This window comes from Artemia sp. Qi Xiang Cuo, chromosome 2 (assembly GCF_049724085.1).
Source record: "Artemia sp. Qi Xiang Cuo chromosome 2, ASM4972408v1, whole genome shotgun sequence".
Lineage (NCBI taxonomy): Eukaryota > Metazoa > Arthropoda > Branchiopoda > Anostraca > Artemiidae > Artemia > Artemia sp. Qi Xiang Cuo.
This window is the reverse complement of record NC_142795.1, coordinates 7,121,504-7,139,674: the sequence shown is the minus strand read 5'-3', so window position 1 is coordinate 7,139,674 and position 18,171 is coordinate 7,121,504. Positions and strand designations below refer to the sequence as shown.

General features: G+C 35.2%; 2 protein-coding genes across 5 annotated transcripts in view; both read left to right on the top strand.

Annotated features, from left to right (window-relative positions):
* The window catches only part of LOC148954857 (uncharacterized), a 31,973-nt gene extending 15,960 nt beyond the window's left edge, over positions 1-16,013 (top strand). For all 3 annotated transcript variants that reach the window (XM_089098928.1, XM_089098926.1, XM_089098931.1), the window contains exons 4-6: positions 6,280-6,431; positions 9,006-9,687; positions 15,543-16,013. In XM_089098928.1, coding sequence (XP_088955054.1) covers positions 6,280-6,431; positions 9,006-9,687; positions 15,543-15,697 — 989 coding nt within the window. In that variant the 3' untranslated portion in view covers positions 15,698-16,013. The remainder of the gene's footprint in view (positions 1-6,279; positions 6,432-9,005; positions 9,688-15,542) is intronic.
* The window catches only part of LOC148954853 (pyrimidodiazepine synthase-like), a 317,734-nt gene that overhangs the window by 131,553 nt on the left and 168,010 nt on the right, over positions 1-18,171 (top strand). The gene's annotated exons all lie outside the window — the stretch shown is intronic.

Here is an 18,171-nt window from a genome sequence, read left to right as displayed (position 1 = left end):
AGATTGGATTTTGGAAATTTGAAAAGTATGTGTTATTTAGTTATAAATAATATTGGAAGGTTCGTCTGGGTAGGTATGAGGCATCGTGACATTTTTCTTTGAATTATCAGTTTTAGTGTTTTGTCAGTTTCTGTCGTTTTTTTTTTTTTTTTTTTTTTTTTTTTTTTTTTTTTTTTGCTTGTTTGTTTGTTGTGTGTCACCATGGCCCAATAGGGCTTTCGTGTGAATAAATCTATCTAATGTATCTATCTATCATACTGCGTTTTCATACTGCGTAAAAAACTGCGTTTCATAACTGCGTTATCATACTGCGTTATCATACTGCGTAAAAAAAAAAATAAGGTATAAATCAGTTACGGACGATTTTTTCCACCCTTTTTGCGAAAAAATGCAAATCTGCATGCATTGAAATTTTTCAACACATGCGAAAAACTTTGTTCAGGAATCAAATGAATAACTAATTATTGAAAATGGCACTGATCGTTTCTTAGCAGTAATTGTTTCTTATTAGTTAATAAGTTTTGTAAATTGTTCATTAGGTAATAAGTTCGCTGAAAACAGTTCTTATTAGTAATTTATTTTGCAGTTAATTGTGTCATAGCATTTGTCAGCAGTGACAAATGAATTGAAACTCGCCTTCTTTAAGGCAAGAGAGTTACGGATAGTTGGGTAGTTGGGATACGAGTTTCAAATTATTTTTATTTGGGGGGGGGGGTGTCTGGAAATTGAATGTGTGGTTTGAACAGCGTTTTCCCACAAGTCATAGCAATTGTGCACATAGTTAGTCAATCTAGTCAATTAGTCAATTTAGTCATTTTAGTCAATAATTAGTCAATCTAGTCATTTTCTAAATGTGTACTTTTTCCAAAATATGCACTTACATTCTGAAATGGAATGAATGCGTGAATTTAGAAAATGTTCTATTTAACTTGAACACCAGCTTCCAAGAAATTCATCGGAAATACAAATAAATTCGAATAAAAATCTTGTATAAAGAATTAACTCCTAAATTAAACACATATATATAAAAATATTGGTACCAATTACCATCTGATTTTTCTTTAAATTTTAAGTCATTTATTCTCTTCTGAGCTGAGCACACGGGCCTATTCATCTGAAAACAACAAAAAGAAATCTCAACGAAGAACAGGCAAACGTTACCACGGCAAGTAGAAAGAAAAGATAAGAACTAAAACGACGCGGATATTTCGTCTGTATGAAAACAAGCCGTCTTTAACGCCGATGAAACAAAGATAAAAACTAAAATAGCCTAAAAACTGATAAAATCCTAAACCAAGAAATAAAAACCACCAAATCAATGTCTACAATTGTCTCAACCGATCTTATAGGTCACAGAAGCTAGTAGAGTTTCTTCGATCAGAACAGCAAAGCAACTGGATAAGATAAAATGAACAAGAAGTTAATTATTCTGTTGCAAAATAATCCTCTTTGCTCGTTCTTCGTTGATATTTCTCTCTTTGTCGTTTTTTATCATGGCTGGCCAGTTCGGTTTAAGATCTTTCTATTCATCTGAGCTTATGACGAAGTTTCAGAGTCTTTGAGACCTGGAAAAAATGTGAGGAAAATCATTCGAAGGGAAAGTGGCTCTTTTTACTCAATATTTTATCCTCTGCTAGGTTCTGAACAGTGAAAATAAGGTGTTATAATGTGTATATATATATCTATATATCTATATATATATATATATATATATATATATATATATATATATATATATATATATATATATATATATATATATATATATATATATATATATATATATATATATATATATATATATATATATATATATATTATATATTAGGGTGGTCCTTATTTTTTCACTTCAGAATTATAAACCTCCCACCCTGCCATTTTTGTCTACATCAAAAGTTAACAACATGGGCAAAAAATTTTCCAAATTGGTCAATATTTAGGGTATGCTCAATTCAAGTGAAGTTTAGCATACGATTGCTATACTTCTGCTTGGACAATGTTTAACGTAATTTCGGATGCACTTAGGAAATTCATTCAACAAACAAAATTTAATGAGGACATATTAGGTATAATCAATACTAAACTCATCCAATCATTAGTTTGTTAAAACAATCATAATGACTGGTTAAAATATGTCACTGGCATAGCAAATATCAAACGTATCTTTCGGTAATTGATAAGAAAATACACACTACACAGTCATGCTGAGCTTGGGCTGTCAGAGGTTGTGGCATGCCCTGGAAAGACTGTTGATTTTTTAGAATCAGGGAAATATTTCAATGCTCTTTAACTACTTTCAAAGTAAATTGCATCTTGTATTCATTATATGTTAGCCACTAATTGTAGTCCTGCATAGGGGTAACTCCACGTTCGGCTGTGTCATCCACTATTCATAGTTCTCTGACGATTTTTACAGCCTTCAAATAGGATTCATTATCCACCCAGGTCTCAGGATATGTACACAAGAAACTATCTTGAATCGAAAGGATATGGAAGAAGTTCTTTGTATTGTGTGTAACAAAGTCCTGTAGATTCTTGTTGGTGACTGTAGTTTTGTCCACAGTGATGCGCTTCGGTGGGCCCTCCGTTCCTTCATGGCAGAGTGCTTCAACCATTGCTCTTTTTTCAGTTGCATCAACACCCCTGTCAAAAAATGCCAATCCTATCAGTTCTTCGCTAAGATACTGCAGCTGCCCACACAGTTTCTTTAGTGCACCAGTTGCTGCTGGCGATCCACAAGTGAGGAGACTCTTCAGAAGCATTAGATCATTGGCTGGTGCTGCTGTTAGCAAAGGAGAAAGGAACCACGATTTAACATAAATTCCTACACCAAAAGCACAGAAGTTGCCCAGACCAGTGATTTCACGACCTGGCAGCTTGAAGTCAGAATCTCTGAACGTGTATATTTTCAATGCATAAATCAGTGGTGCCATGAAACGAGCACGATGAAGAGCTTCTGGTTTCATGAACATCATACCACGAGCCAGAAGGCCACCAATGAACAGCAGGGAAAGCTTGAGGAGCTCATGGTAGTCTTCACGTTGATGACAAATACCCAGCTGATCAGTCAGATAGGTCTTCATATCATCCAAGGCATCAACCAGAGCTGCAGCAGTGAACGGAACCTCAATACCAGGCTTGTAATCGGCATATAATATACAATGTTTGGCCAAAAGGCTTTGAACTGTTTGAACAGCTGCATGTCTGGGCCACCTGAAGGTCCCATTGTGATGCTGAATGCCTCTTCCAGCATTGATTCCTAGATGTAGTGTCTGTATGCAAGATGCAGAACACTTCTACCAAGATGCTGTTCAAACAGAGTACAGGCACCGTTCATTCGGCCGGTGTTGCTTGATGTTGTATCAAAGCTGAGAGCTTTGATGCTGTCTACAGTGCCCCAGTCAGACACTGTGTCCATCCTTGCATCTGCCATGGCTTTACCAGTACCTGAAGCCAGCTTTGGGATACAAAGCAGTTGTTCTGTTCCAGATCCAGAAACAATTATTGGCAGTTAGTCAACATTTTCATCTCAAGTGAGGTCTACCATAAGCTTTCCATCCCAGTGAAGAACCATTGGCTTCTGGGGATTGAAATCAGACTTCAACTGAAATGAAAGTATGATACGATGCTTCTGACGGTAACGTCTTATAGATGATCTGTTGATACTGAAATCCGGAACGTTGTGACCTGTCGCTTGAATTATTGGGGCAATGATCTGAACTGCTTGCCTGTCACTTGTCTTTGTGCGGTCTAGGGATGACAGGAGTGCAGAGTTAAAATGTTAGTTATTCCACGTTTTCGTTTTGGTGTACATGGTTGTTTGGTGGCTTCACTACCAATTCTTTGTAATGCTTCCATGTCTGCATCATCATTACTAGAAGACGAATCAGAAGACTCCAACAACACAGTTCGATCCAGATTTGCTATGTCAAGTTGCTGTTTCGTCTTCAAGTGAAACTGGCTTTTTTGTTTATTTTCCTGTACTTTCTCCTTTTTTGTAAGTGACATGTCAACTCCTGTCATAACCCTTCGCCTTCCTTTTTCCCGCTGGGCCAACAAGAATTGCTTGTCTTCCTCAATTTTGATGAGCTGTAACGCTTCCTGGTGGGCTACGTCAAAGAGATCATTGAAAGCTTCCTTGAATTCTTCCTCATTGGCTATCTGAGTTGCTGTCCTTCTTGCTTCGTTTTTCTTCAACCCTTCCCATCTCTGCACTAAAACTTCAAGTTGGGCAACTGCATGATCACTCCGGCGCATGGGTATTCTGGCTTTCTCCCAGAACATTTGAACGTCCTTAATTACTGATACTGCTGCCTCATGTTTAGTCTTGGCTACTTTCAGCTTTGTGGCGTAGAGCCTGAGAACATCACCAATCGATGGCAATTTTGAACCATATAGATCTTCCAAAGCTGAACTAAGCAGGTACACTTCCTGTTTACTGCGTGTGGATGTGGAAATCGCCATGACCGACTGTAAAACAAAACATTTTATGTGTACTTTAACAATTGTTCAATCTGTCAGAAAATTACGTAGCAGACAACATTGAATCAAAAATAGTATTGTTCTAATAGCAAATTAATAACAAGTCAATTTCAAATATGAATTTATTATATCTGACAAATGACAAAATTTCAGTTATAACAACAAACATTAAATGTAAATTGATATATTCAGTTATTCACCTGATATTGTCTTATCAGCTTGGTATCCTATGTATTTATAATCAATATTTATCTGAGAAAATAAAAACTAAACAATACTAAAGATGTCTGCTGCAGGAATATTTAATCAAATGTAATAATAAATCTTTGATTGATTCAGTAAGTAAATGTTGAAGTTAATTTTAAATAGTGACATAAGCTTCTGTAGTTTCACATAAATATATCTGCTTGATTTGCAAGAAAATGCACATACGCCTAATTGATTATTAATATATTACCCTGAATTCCTTTAGTTACCTCTTTATATAATACATAACACCTGTTTTGTGTTAGAATTCAGAATAAATACACAATTAACTAATAAATATATGCCCTGAACCAATGATTTTCTTTATATACACCCAATTTATATAACAATTAAGTATAATCAAAATTTGGGTGCCTTGAGCATACCCAAAACATAAAGTTATCCTAAAATTATATGACAATTTTTTTTCTATCATAGAAGAGTAGTTTAGGATGGTGGGAGGCAGGAAAAACAAAAAATATTTTTTTGATATATACATAAGGACCACCCTAATATATATATATATATATATATATATATAGTAAAGGTAGGTTACCCCCTATGCAGCAAAGAAATCATCGATCGGGCCGAAACGACCAGCGGAAAATTAATCTCTACAGATGACCTAGTATCATAATCATGGACGGAAGATCTCAGGTTTGCTAAGCTATCAAAACACGCGAGGTTTGTACCCCTCTGAATCCTAAAAATGAATAGAAGTGTATACAACTCCCGTAATCCGGAAGCTGGCAATATCTTTACACGCTCTTACGCGTTTCGTACCGAATCCCGGGGTTGTAGGCCAATTTAACAGCCAAACAGCGTTGTTTTGTAGAACTCCTACTGGCCGAAAAATAGAAGGAAATGTTCCAAGCCAAATACTACTACAATACAATATATATGGATGGATAAGAGAAAAATAAAGAAGGCGCATAACCAAAGGAGGAAAAAAATGCTTAAGTTTTCTCATTATACCCAGGTTACGAGACACAGTTTTACAAACATACTGTACATGGCGCTTGAATGATAAAACTTCATCAACATAAACCCCCAGGTAGTTATAAGAACACACCCACTTCAGAGTTCCATACTGTGTTACAATATCCTTAATCCATGGATAAAAATCTGATGAACGGAAAAAAATAACAAAATTAGTCTTACCCAGATTAATCTCTAACCTATTTACCCTCAACCAGGAATTTAACCTTTCAACAGTATCTTTCATCGATGTCTGAAGCAATTCTTCTGTCTTCGCGGTACTAGCAGCGACTGTGTCATCAGCAAATAATGATACCGTCTCATTCCGGTTTTTTTTAGCCATATCAGAGATTACATAACGTAATTTTATGTACTATATACCAGATGAGATATGTTATCTAGTTATTCTAGGCATTTTCAATAAATTGTTTTTCCGTCCTTAGAACCTGTTCGCACAAAAGCTTTAAAACTTCATTTTCGTACTCCAGAAAATTCATTAAAATGCTAGATAGGCCCTTGCTATACAATAATTTTATGTATTACTCTTTCCGTATCTTTTGTCTCTCTTTTCAGATTTTGTTGATCTCTCCGATGGTAAATACTATGTCGGTGTTAGTGCTACTGTCCGGGTAGAATTGAAGGATGGTGTATACCATGAAGATGTAGGCTATGGAGTTTGTGAAGGAATGAAATCCAAAGCCTTGTCTCTTGAGAAAGCAAGAAAGGTTGGTCCTATTCAATCATTTATGATGACAATACTTAACGCATTTATTGGACATTTTTTTATATTTCTGGGCCAGTATTTTAAATTCTTTGGAATTATCAATTTTACAAGTGAGCTAAGCAAACATTTAATAGAGCTTTTTCAGTACTAGATTTATGGAAATTTTTTTAAAAGGATTTTTTGATATTATGGTTAACGAAAATATGATTATTTTGCATACATTGTATCTTAGTACACTGTTTGCTACTGTGCAGGTATAATTAAAGGAGGGTATATACCACGAAAATACAAAGGAATGATACAAAGGTGGTATAATTAAAGGAGGGTATATACCACGAGGGTAAGGGAGGATATATACCACGAAAATACAAATGAATGATACAAAGGTGGTATAATTAAAGGAGGGTATATACCACGAGGGTAAAGGAGGATATATACCACGAAAATACAAGGAATGATACAAAGGTGGTATAATTAAAGGAGGTTATGTACCACGAGAGTAAAGGAGGATATATACCACGAAAATACAAAGGAATGATATAAAGGTGGTATAATTAAAGGAGGGTATATACCACGAGGGTAAGGGGGATATATACCACGAAAATACAAAGGAATGATATAAAGGTGGTATAATTAAAGAAGGGTATATACCACGAAAATACAAACGAATTATACATAGGTGGTATAATTAAAGGAGGGTATATACCATGAGGGTAAAGGAGGGTATATACCACGAAAATAAAAAGTAATGATACAAAGGTTGGGCCTTTGTAAGGAATGAAATCCAAAGCTTTGCTCCTTGAGGAAGCAAAAACGGTTGACCTTGTAAAGTCATTTATGATGGCGATATTTAAAGTGTTTTTTGGAAATTCTTTTATATTTTCGGAACAGGATTTCAGATGCCTTGGAAGTATTTATTTTACAAATGACCTAAGCAAATATTTCGTGGAACAGTTTCAACATTTATCAGAATTTTTTTTCAAAGGATTTCGGGATATCATGATTTATCAGAATATGACTATTTTCTATACATTGTATCTTGGTACAAGATATGACGTACTTGTGGCTGAAACTGTGAAACTGTGCTTACTTTGTGACTGATATTTTAAATTTCTAAAGAGTTTTTAAAAAGTTAGTGAGACCTTAATTTATGAGAGTATATATTAGTTCAGACAAAAAGAGAAACAACAATGCCTGGTCATGCTCCAAGTAAGGAAGTATACGTTTACGAGGTGGTGTAAGACGGAGCCGTCAATTCACGAAAATTTAGGGGGGGGGGGTGTAAGTGTATTTTGGAAATTTAGGGGGGGGGGATAATTTTTCAATGAAAATACGAAAAAAGGTATTTTTCAATGAAAAATAGACATTTTGAAAATATAGGGATGGGAGCAGGGCATTTACACTCTTTTCAACGCTGTATCCAGGGGGGCGGGGTTAGTGGTTTTGAACCCCCCCCCCCCCCCTGTCCCGAAATGTTTGCCTCATTCGTAAAAACATAACAAAGATGAGTATAAGACAATTTTGATGCTTTTTTGTACACCCCCTCCCCACCCTCCACCCCGTGAAAAAAAAATCATGGATACGACCCTGACTCTTTGTTACATTGTTTAAATTTTTTGGATTTTAACATCTTTTTCGTCAATTAATCACTTAATGAACTGGGCAATGTTTGAATATGTTTTAAATTCTTGCCAACTGAAACTTCAATTGCTTTAAATCCTTGATTCGCCAAACTTTTCCCAGTTCCCTCGATCTTTTATTCAACACTGAATTTTATATTATCAGCACAGAAAAACTACTTATCAAGTGCACCTGGCGGATACTGAATTAATATTTAAAGATGACACCAACGAAACTTGGATTCCCTCTTGGCATTTTCGCCCATCTCCCTGTAATTATTGTAATTTTTGGCCTTTGGGGGGTGTTATATGCCCTTAACCACCTCCTGTACCCGTTCCTGCTGACAACATTGATTATTTAAATAACTCCAAAACTTGAACTTTTAGTAGCTTAAAATTTAAGTTTTGAGATTAATGGATACATTAAAAGCTGTCGTGATTGACAGATAAATATTATACAACAACCCGCTGAAGACAATTAAATATGAATAAATAAAGTAAAACTGCTTGGCTGTAGAAATACTAGAGATAATGCTGAATAAAAATAGATATCGGTTTTTACCAAGTTTAAATTTATTGGAAATAGTTAAAAACTGACATTGAAGCAGACTGAGTAAAGAAGGAAACGCCCCAGAGTTATTTTAGATGTAATCCCCCTCCCCCTTCTTCCTTCATGCACTCGCACGTCAGTAGAAACTGCGGGGAACACACTCCCTTCCCATCTTACAAAAAAATAAATTAAAGTAAATAAAGAAATGAGTGAACTTTTAAGGTGGTTTAATGAGATGGAAATTATAAAAAAAAGCAAAAATTTAGCCAATATTTTTGTTTTTACAATCAACCATATAATTTTACTTGGTAACGCTGGATACTATTGGGTTTATTTTTTATCTCTACTTTGAAATAATTTAGCTTTGTCCTTTTTATATTCCAATCTCTGGACTTTTTTTTTGCAGGAAGCGGCTACGGATGGATTGAAGCGTGCCTTGAAAATGTTTGGCAATGCTATGGGAAACTGCCTAAACGATAGAAACTATTTACGATGGGTTTCAAAGAAAATGGTACCACAAAGAGATACAGAACCTACTAACATTATGACCGAAGTTTCAGAAGACGTCCATGAAGCTAGATATTCAAGTATCGATAAAAGATTTGAGTTTCAAGCCAAACTTTCAAGCCTAGAAAGTTTCCTGCCTTATAATTTTGTTTCAAATAGCACTGGACTGATAAATGACGAATGTGATAAACCAAAATCAGTGGATCCTGGAATGACAAATCTTACCATAAAAAAAGAACTGAACGGCTTACAGGAAACAGTAAAAAATGGGTCTATGCTGCGGCCAAGTTTTTCAGAATCCACCATATCTGGGATGAACAGCAGAGCTTCAACAAGTCGAAGAAGTGGTTCTCCTGCTGTCCCGCCTGTGGTGACATCTACTGCAAAGTCATGTGAAAAATTTACTGAATGTGTAAAGGAGTGTAATTTGAATTCTAAAGAGGGAGCTAGTATGAGTGAAGAAGATCGTATTAAATTAGAGAGGAAACGGAAGCAACAAGAACAAAGAGAAAAGTTTTTGGAGAGACTAAAAAAACCTAAAACTGATAGTGAAAATAATGATAAAGGCCTTGAACCTGAAGGTATATTATTTTTATTTTGAAAGTGGTCTCAATTATTTGTTAACTAATTTTAAGCAGTGTTTCAAACTCAGTAGTTTTCTGGACAAGGAAGTTGTAGTTGTGTACTTTTAATTAGCGTCCAACTTTGCGTTTGTCTATGATCCAGAGGCCTGTATCCACTGGCCAATCCAAGGGGGCCGGGAGGACCCTCCCCCAGTTTTTTCTGGCGCCCTCTTTCTCCAATTTTTTCACTCTTTGTATTAGAATACATTTGTCAATTTGGTCAGTTATTGGCATTGTCGCGTTGGCCCCCCCCCCCCAAGATTTTGCTCATTGGCGCCCTTGTCACATTGAGCCTACACCGAGATTTTGCTCCAGATCTTCCCCTGCCTGTATCTTTCAAAGGGTGGTACACATCTGCGGTAGGTAGTTTAGGGTGGTTTCTAGGGTAATCAATAATGTTGATTCGGTAAATGATAAACAAATTTCGTAAGGATTTTTCTTTGATTTTTTTGTAATCAAGATACCAAAAAAGCATTATTCTAAGTTCTGGGGATGTGTTTGTTCGATGTTTTTCGATGAAAATGCCAAAAAAGATGATTTCTCAAAATTCCTTCTTCCCTTAAGAAGGAGTGAATTGCGCCATTCTCCACCCTAAATTGTCGCTCCAGCTCTTTTGTTTACACAATTAATTTCCACTTGTTGCTTAAGGTGGTCAAAAACCAGAAGTTTACCCTTTTAGTTTTTAAAATTAGCAGTCATCAAGGTATTTTAAAAGTGAATATGTGCTTCCTCGTCATACCATGAGCTATATTAGATAAGATAGCGTATATTTAAAGCTTGAACATGGCAATGTGTAAATACCGTAATCAAATTGAATCAGAAACTTATAATATTTCTGACAGAGAGAAAAACGAATAATTACATTATTTATTATAATTCATTATATAATATCATTATTATAAATGATGACATTAAGTCAATCATTTATTGTGGAAGTGAAACACAGAAACAGAATAAATGTAGCGATTAATTTGAGAAGTTCCGTTTAATTTGCTAGTGTTTAAAGCAGTGCTTCCATTTCTACTATATTTTAGAGTAGACTACTTTATTTTGAATGTTTCTCCTCTAATATTTATAGACCTACTTTAGTACTTTATTTCTACTTTAAATTTAGATTTTACACCTTTTTTTTTTTGCCGAGCCTATGGATTTTTGTTACGGAAATAAGAATTTTGAATACAACGGCGGGATTTTAGCAAAAGCGATGACAAACTTTCTTGTTTATGTCGGACTTGGATAGACCCGCGAAATTTGAAACAAAATAACCAACGGGGAAGGACTGAAGGTTTGATTTTTGGAACTGGGTGACATCCATCAAGACGCCATGTGGAGTGATAAACTTCACTACCGTTCTTCATGTCATTCGGTTTATTTTTGGACTTCCCTGCTGAATTGTCCTTGGGAAAAGACTTTTCAGCGTTCTGAAAACAGTAAAAAATGAAAAGAAGAATGGGCTAAAAGACGTAACCTTGGCTGCGACGATTTCTGTCAAGTATGGGATGAAGCGCAAAGGCCCCCCTACTTTCACCGAGAGTTTAAAGAAAAAAAATGAAGTCTGTGAAATCCGATGCAACTGCATTCCAATGCGTCGCTTTTTTAGGCATTGGGAAAGACGATGGGGATGGCGACAACAACGCTGACTCGGGGTATTAATCTTAGTATTTGGTGTTTTCGTGCGTCTACATGGCATTTTCTGGAAAACTGGGAGGCAGGTAACAGTCTACACTAGTTAAAATCGAATAATTCAGAATATCAAAATGCACGCGCTGTCCTTAAATCAAGCTTTAAGTGATTCATTTTTGCTACTATACTCTGCTTCAAATTAACAACTCAATAAAAAAAAAGTAAAAACAAAAATAATGCTTGAAAAAGCGACCGGTTGAATATCATTCATGCCAATCCTTTGTACCAATCAAATAAAAACGAGGGTGTTGCAAAAGTAATAATAGAGAAGGAAAAAATAATGGCAAAGAAAAACGAATAAATAAAATATATTTATGTGGTCCAGAATCTGAGATCTGGACCCTGAATCTATAAATCTAAACCGAACTTAACTAGTTGAAAAATAACAATTATTGTTTTAAAGGTTAAAAGAATATATATTTTGGTACACGTAAAAGGTCTTGAGTTGCAAAATAAGTCGTCTTGAACAAATGCTATTAAAAGGCAGCCTAATAAGTCTTTCCTTGTAACTTGAAAAAAATTCAGAAAACAGGTAAACTTTTAGGGATTTTTGTATTGAAAATAGGGATTTCTAGGGATTTTCCACCAGCCTTATATAGATGGGAAAAATTTGAAGTGGAAACACTGGTACTATAGGATGAGAATCAATTTTGTTAACATTCCTGTTCAAATAGTAAGCACGATAACATACTTACTTCCGGATTGTGTCCTACTCTTTTTTTTTTCTACTTTTAATTCTACTCTTTTTTTGGCACTTAAATACTTTGATCCCACAGTAGTGGAATGGAAGCACTGGTTTAAAGGTAAAATATAGGCAATCTCCAAAATAATATGCTTGTGAAAGAACGTATTTGTGTATGCATTTGACCCAGTTTCGTTCAGGCTCGCTGAAAGCCATGCCTTTTTGAAAGGATTAGATAGATTATTTGATAGGATAAATTAAGTGATTAAGTATTAAAACAGGTTCTTTTGATTTTTGCGTGTTTAAAGGTAAAGTGCAGACAAGCCTAAGAAGGACTTTTGTTTTATTATTTAGATTATTTTGCAGTTTTTTTTTATTATTTAGCAGCTTTCGAACTTTGCTTTAGTTCTAATATATTATTTCTATAAATGAGCGGAGAGACAGAATAGACCTTGCAATTAAACAAAGAAAAAAGGAAACAAAATGATTAAAAAATTTTCGCCAGTGAACAAATGTACCGGTATTCCAGCAAAGACTTCTGCTAAGCTTGATTTTGGGTAAAAAAGTAAAAAAAAAAGAGAAAGTAGAACAGAAAGAACTGTGAGGATTAAGAAGCAGAGAAGCCAAAAAGAAAAGCCATTGAAGGAAAAAACCATGTAAGAATAAAACTTGAAAACAAACAAAAATAAGTAAACAAAAACAAAAATCTAAGAATATAAATCGTTTTTGTTTTTCTATTGACTTGGAAATACAATAGTCTATGCCATTAAACCATTTAGAAAAGTAGAATAAAGTTCTACGCCACGGGGATTGTTGTGTTACAACTTACAAAACAATGTCCTAAATATTAAACAAAAACATTTTCTTATATTGTAATAGTGTTTTGGCTTTATTAACAAAAGAAGACCTCAAAAATGGTTCAACTACTATTTGTGTAATTTTCTGTTTTCAAACTCACAAGAGCAAACAATAGCCCTCTGTGTTTTGACTTACATTCGGTTTCTTTTCTTTTTTTTTGCTTTTTTCGTGTTCTAACAATTGGAAAAAAACTGTTATCATATTTTTAGATTCAAGGTTTAAGTTTTTATTTCACACAAAATAAACACACAAAAGTAATTAAATAAAGAAAACAGGGAGCTGAGCTCAAAAAGAAGGCTATCTATTGTAATTTGAATTTCTTGGTGGCCGGCATTTACCCCCTCCCCCTGCGATTACCCCCCCCCCCCCCCGAAAATACAACGTAAACTTGAGTGAGTGGCGCATAATACACAAGTACCAAAATTCCTTCCCCTACGGAGATAAAAAAAATAAAACTCAAATAAAATTTTCAACTTCGGAAAGCCTTATTCTCCACGGGGGGGGGGGGAGTGTATTTTCGGCATGGGGGGGTATTTTCCGGGTTGGTAAATGCCTAGAACCGAATTTCATATCTGCCAAAAATACAAGGAAAGAAAAAAGAAAGAGAAAAAAATATAAGCCACAAACGTCATAGTTTGAGCAGGAAAGGGACAAAGGAGGCTACCCTAGCATGGCAAATTCTCAATAGAATACTAAAAAAATTAATTAGATAAAACCAATAAACAGAAATTTTTGTTTCTTGATTTCAAGTTATCTTTTTTATACGAAAATAGCTTCGTATAGGTTACTCGTTTTTTTTGCTATTGGGACATTTCAGACGTTGTCGCTTGGTTTGTTAAATGTTATTTTTGGTTTCGTGTTTGTACGAATTATGCAATTTTTCCATCATTTCGAGAGCTTTTTTTCATTTTATAGATATAAATAAAGCAAATCTCCCCTTCAGAAACCGTTCAACCAAATAAGGATGATCATACTATAAGGCGGGTGATACTTACTCTAATAAAGAGGGGGATCTAATTGCTAAAACCCCATCAAAATTTTGCTCATCTTTGGGGTGTGTTGTTTTCAAGATTTTCGCTTGGGTTCATTGGTCACATCTTGGAGAACTCGCCCTCTCATCGGCACTCCTGCGTCTAATTAAGTTGTGGATGAAATTCCTAACGTCCAAAATCAAAACCCAAAAAATTCAACTAAAAAGGGTTTTTATTTCACTACGCCATATATTTTATTCCCTCTTGCTCTATTGATTGGTGTAATCAGCGAGAATAACTATATTTTTGCTGTTTGATGTATCCTTGTTCAAAACCCACTATTTTCTTTCATTTTACATTTTGTCTCGTAATTTCGAACTGCATTTGCTCAAGACTGGACTATTGCAGAGAATGCGTTTGGTGGTCAATCTTCATAAGAGGAATGAAACTGTGGAATATTGTGAAATACTAAGAGATGTTTGCTTAACTCTGCAGTAAATACGATACTTTGGTCTGAAAATAAGCTCTATTCAAATTTCATTCCTGCCTTTGCAGGAGTCTCTCGTCTCAAATTTATAATATTCAACGTTTTTGTCGAAGTTTTTCTGGGCTTTTTGATCACTCCTTGAGGAATTTATCCAGAATAAATGGAAAATATACAATTTGGGCTATGTGTTTGCACATTAGAGAGGGGGGATGGAGGTAAAGTATTTGGACATTGTGAAACAATTCTTACTACATAACACAGTATATAATTAATATAACAGTAAGATCACGGCTCAGGAATTTTGGGCTTCTACATTCTCGGCGAGTACAAACAGCTTCTCCCATTTAATCTACCGTCAGTGGTTTAGTGTATATTTGTCAGTTACTGAATAATGGTGCGAATTTGTATTATTCGTAGTTGCGAAAGCAGAAAGAAATTGTGTTGAACCGGCGAAGTAGTTCGCTACTGTCCCATCTCACTTGTATGACTTAACTGATTGGCTAATACAGGATTTCTAAAAGGGGAGAAAGTGATTAAATTTGTGAAAACACGGAAATTTCTAGTGCTAACTTCTAATCAAAAATAGTGCTATGCCCGCCCCCATTAATATGCAAATATATAGCCTGAATTTGTTTCTAAAGTATTATATTTTTATCATATTTAGGTATATTTTATTCGGATTGAGAGTCAGAAAAACATATTAGAAGAATATTATGTAGGGGGTATTTCATACGAGTACCATTTATCGCCCTCCGGCTTAAAGGTAGGGTCCAAGCCCTACTTTGTATCTTCTTCCATAACTTCTTACTTCTGGCATTTTACGCAGGACATGGACTATTTTGGTTATCAGTCTGAACATGAAAGATTAAATTTACTTTCCCTCGAGCCAACAAAATCGTGATGATCTTTAGGTATCAAGGATATCAAAATGAAAAGATTTTTTGGTTCTCTGGAACCATCTTAGGTCTATTCGTACCTGAAAATCATGAATTTCTGTTTTTTTCCTTTTGCTTATTTCAAAATGTTAAAGTTTTTACATTTTATGTTCACTGGTATAACTTTAAAAAATTGAAATTCGAAGAGATGAAATAAACCTATCATTGACTCCGATTCAAAAATTTTTATATTTCAGACGAAACAAAAGAGTGGATGCGAATACTTTCTGATGACATTGGGCTTGATTTGAGTGACGACCCTTTCCGGCCTGATCCTATTGACCTTGAAGAAGATAGGGAAGCTGTTATTATTAAGCAAGAGCCTAAATTCGTCGGAACGAAGTCTAAATAATAAATGTTTAAATTTTTTTGGAAATACATCTTCCTTGAGTGATGGCCTTTCCGGGCAATTCCCACTAATCTTTATAAAGACAGAGAACCTATTATTATCAATTAAGAGCCCAGACTGTCCAGCATAAGGCTTTAACAGCAATAGTTAACAAATATTTGTGAAGCTTGTTTCGAGAAAAAGAAGAAGTATTTTAGAATGTGCTTCAGTGAAAGCAGTATTCATTTAACTGTAAACAATTTGAATGGCCTGCTTTTTTTGCTCATAGTTCAGAGAATTTTCGATCATCCCTGTATAAATAAAATATGCTTGTTTATGATTTTTGAGCAGCAGAAATGCAAAATGCTGAAAATGTTTTAGATTATCACCCAAATTATTGACAGAAGGCCTATTCTGTGTGGATCTGTGCAAGGACATTGTGTCCAGGAATCCGCATGTTATGGACTTGAGCTGGGACGCAGACATTCTATAGACTCAATTTCCTTTTTAATTTAATTTTTTCATCAGGTTAAGAAATGGGCCTGGTGATGTCATGATTAATAGCCTGTAGTTTTTGGTTCGCCTTGTCGTAAATAGCCTGTTTATTCCAGCCTTTTACTTCCTGGGGAAAAAATCCCTGTTTTCTAAGAAATTTGATTTTATTCATTTGCACCCTGGCATATTTGAATGCCACCGATGTTGTGAACTTGAAGATTGACTTTTTATATCATTGGTGTTATCTTTACAACCTACCCAAATGAATTGTTTCGATTTTTATAATATTGCTTGGTAGCACAACTGCCGAATCATGGATCTAAAAATCAATCCCATCCCATCATCAATCATTAGGTAAGTTTAGAAACACTGTAGAAGTTCTCTCTAAGCTTTTGTAAAATGTCGTTCAGCCTAGAAAGGCGAACTGTTCAAAGAAAAACATGGTCAGGCTCTAGGCTCATTCACAATATTATCCTACTAATACTGAGATTAAGTTAGTGCTAATTTGAGACAGTCGTGTTTTTCATAGAATTTTCTGATTGGCTCAAATTAGCGCTAGCTTAATATTGGTATTAGTTAAGTCTCGTTATGAATGGGACTTAACTGTTTTTCAGCCCTGTTTTCAGATTCTCGTAAACTGTTTCTTTCTTGGAGAAGACAGGCCAAATTAAAATCACAACAAAAATTAGGGACTAAGTCATCTAAGAGTATCAGAACTCATTTCTCAAGTCCAAAATGTACTTGCCTCTATAATTCTAACCTATTCTGAATTTAATCACGGCTCTATTAAACTTCAAACACTGCCTTATTTTCCACGGTCAGTTTATATCAACCTACATTGCTGTTCTTCAGACCAGTCTAAAGACGTAAAAGGACCTTTAGTGTGGTTCATATGCCTCCTTGCATAAAAAAAAGAAGGGAGGGTTGCGCAGTAATGCTTCCCATCTAAGTTCAAGGTTTAATACATTTTAAAACACAACTTTCCAATCTTCTCAAGCTTTAACTTCAAGCGAAATCTTTTCAATTTTTTCTTATTCCCTTTTTTTACTCAAGTGTTTTTGCCGGGAAATCATTCAACTTTATATACTGTTACCAATAAACGTACGGATTTTAAATTTGATATGACAACTAATAACACGCTTAGGTTTCAAGCATGCCTGCACACACAAGGGGGTAGGGGCTAAAATTGTTCACAATCTCCCTCCCTCCTAATTTGGGTTTGAAGCAGGATCTTTGACCCTCATCTCCCGAAAAAAAATTGCCCCCTCCCACCTAAGAGTAAGTATTTTCACCCAAGATCTCTTTTGTTAAGCTGAAAGAATTTCAAATGTCTTTAATTCTTAAAAACTCGGGTAACTAGAGTGATCTGTATGGTAGGTGATCGGAACTCGATTCTAATATGCATACCTTTCTTTGATTAACTTTAAACCAAGTTCAAAACATGGAATATGGGGTGGACAAGAGCGAACAAATCAAACTGGTTTCTGAAGAAAAGAAAGGTGCCATATAGTCTTACCAAGCTGGATATTGAACGAATCTACCTTAGATCCTCCTGTGCCTCCAGAGGCGCTTATGGCATCCAGGAAGAGTCGCCAGTCATCTCTCATCGCTGCGGCCGCCCAGACAACTTCCCATTCAGGTTGGATTGAGGTTCGCGAGGTCAGCTTGGTAGCTACGTCTTAGGGTATTTTTGGGGTGTCCTCTTCTTCTGGTACCACGTGGCTGACACTGAAGGACGACCTTCGGTAGTCGAGTTTCGGGATAGAACGAATTTAGACGCTTTTTAATTTTGCAAACACTTCTTATAACATGTATTCTTGTTGTATTAATATGTTTCAATGACGGCATCCTGTCTGTGGCACTAATAGTCTTTAATTACAAGATTTATCAAGCGTGCCAAAAATTACCAGAATTTTTCTATCAAATGATTCTACTAGTAGACCAAATGACATGTATGACTTTCTTTGTCTATCTTTAAACTTAAAAAAAAATTGTCCAGATGC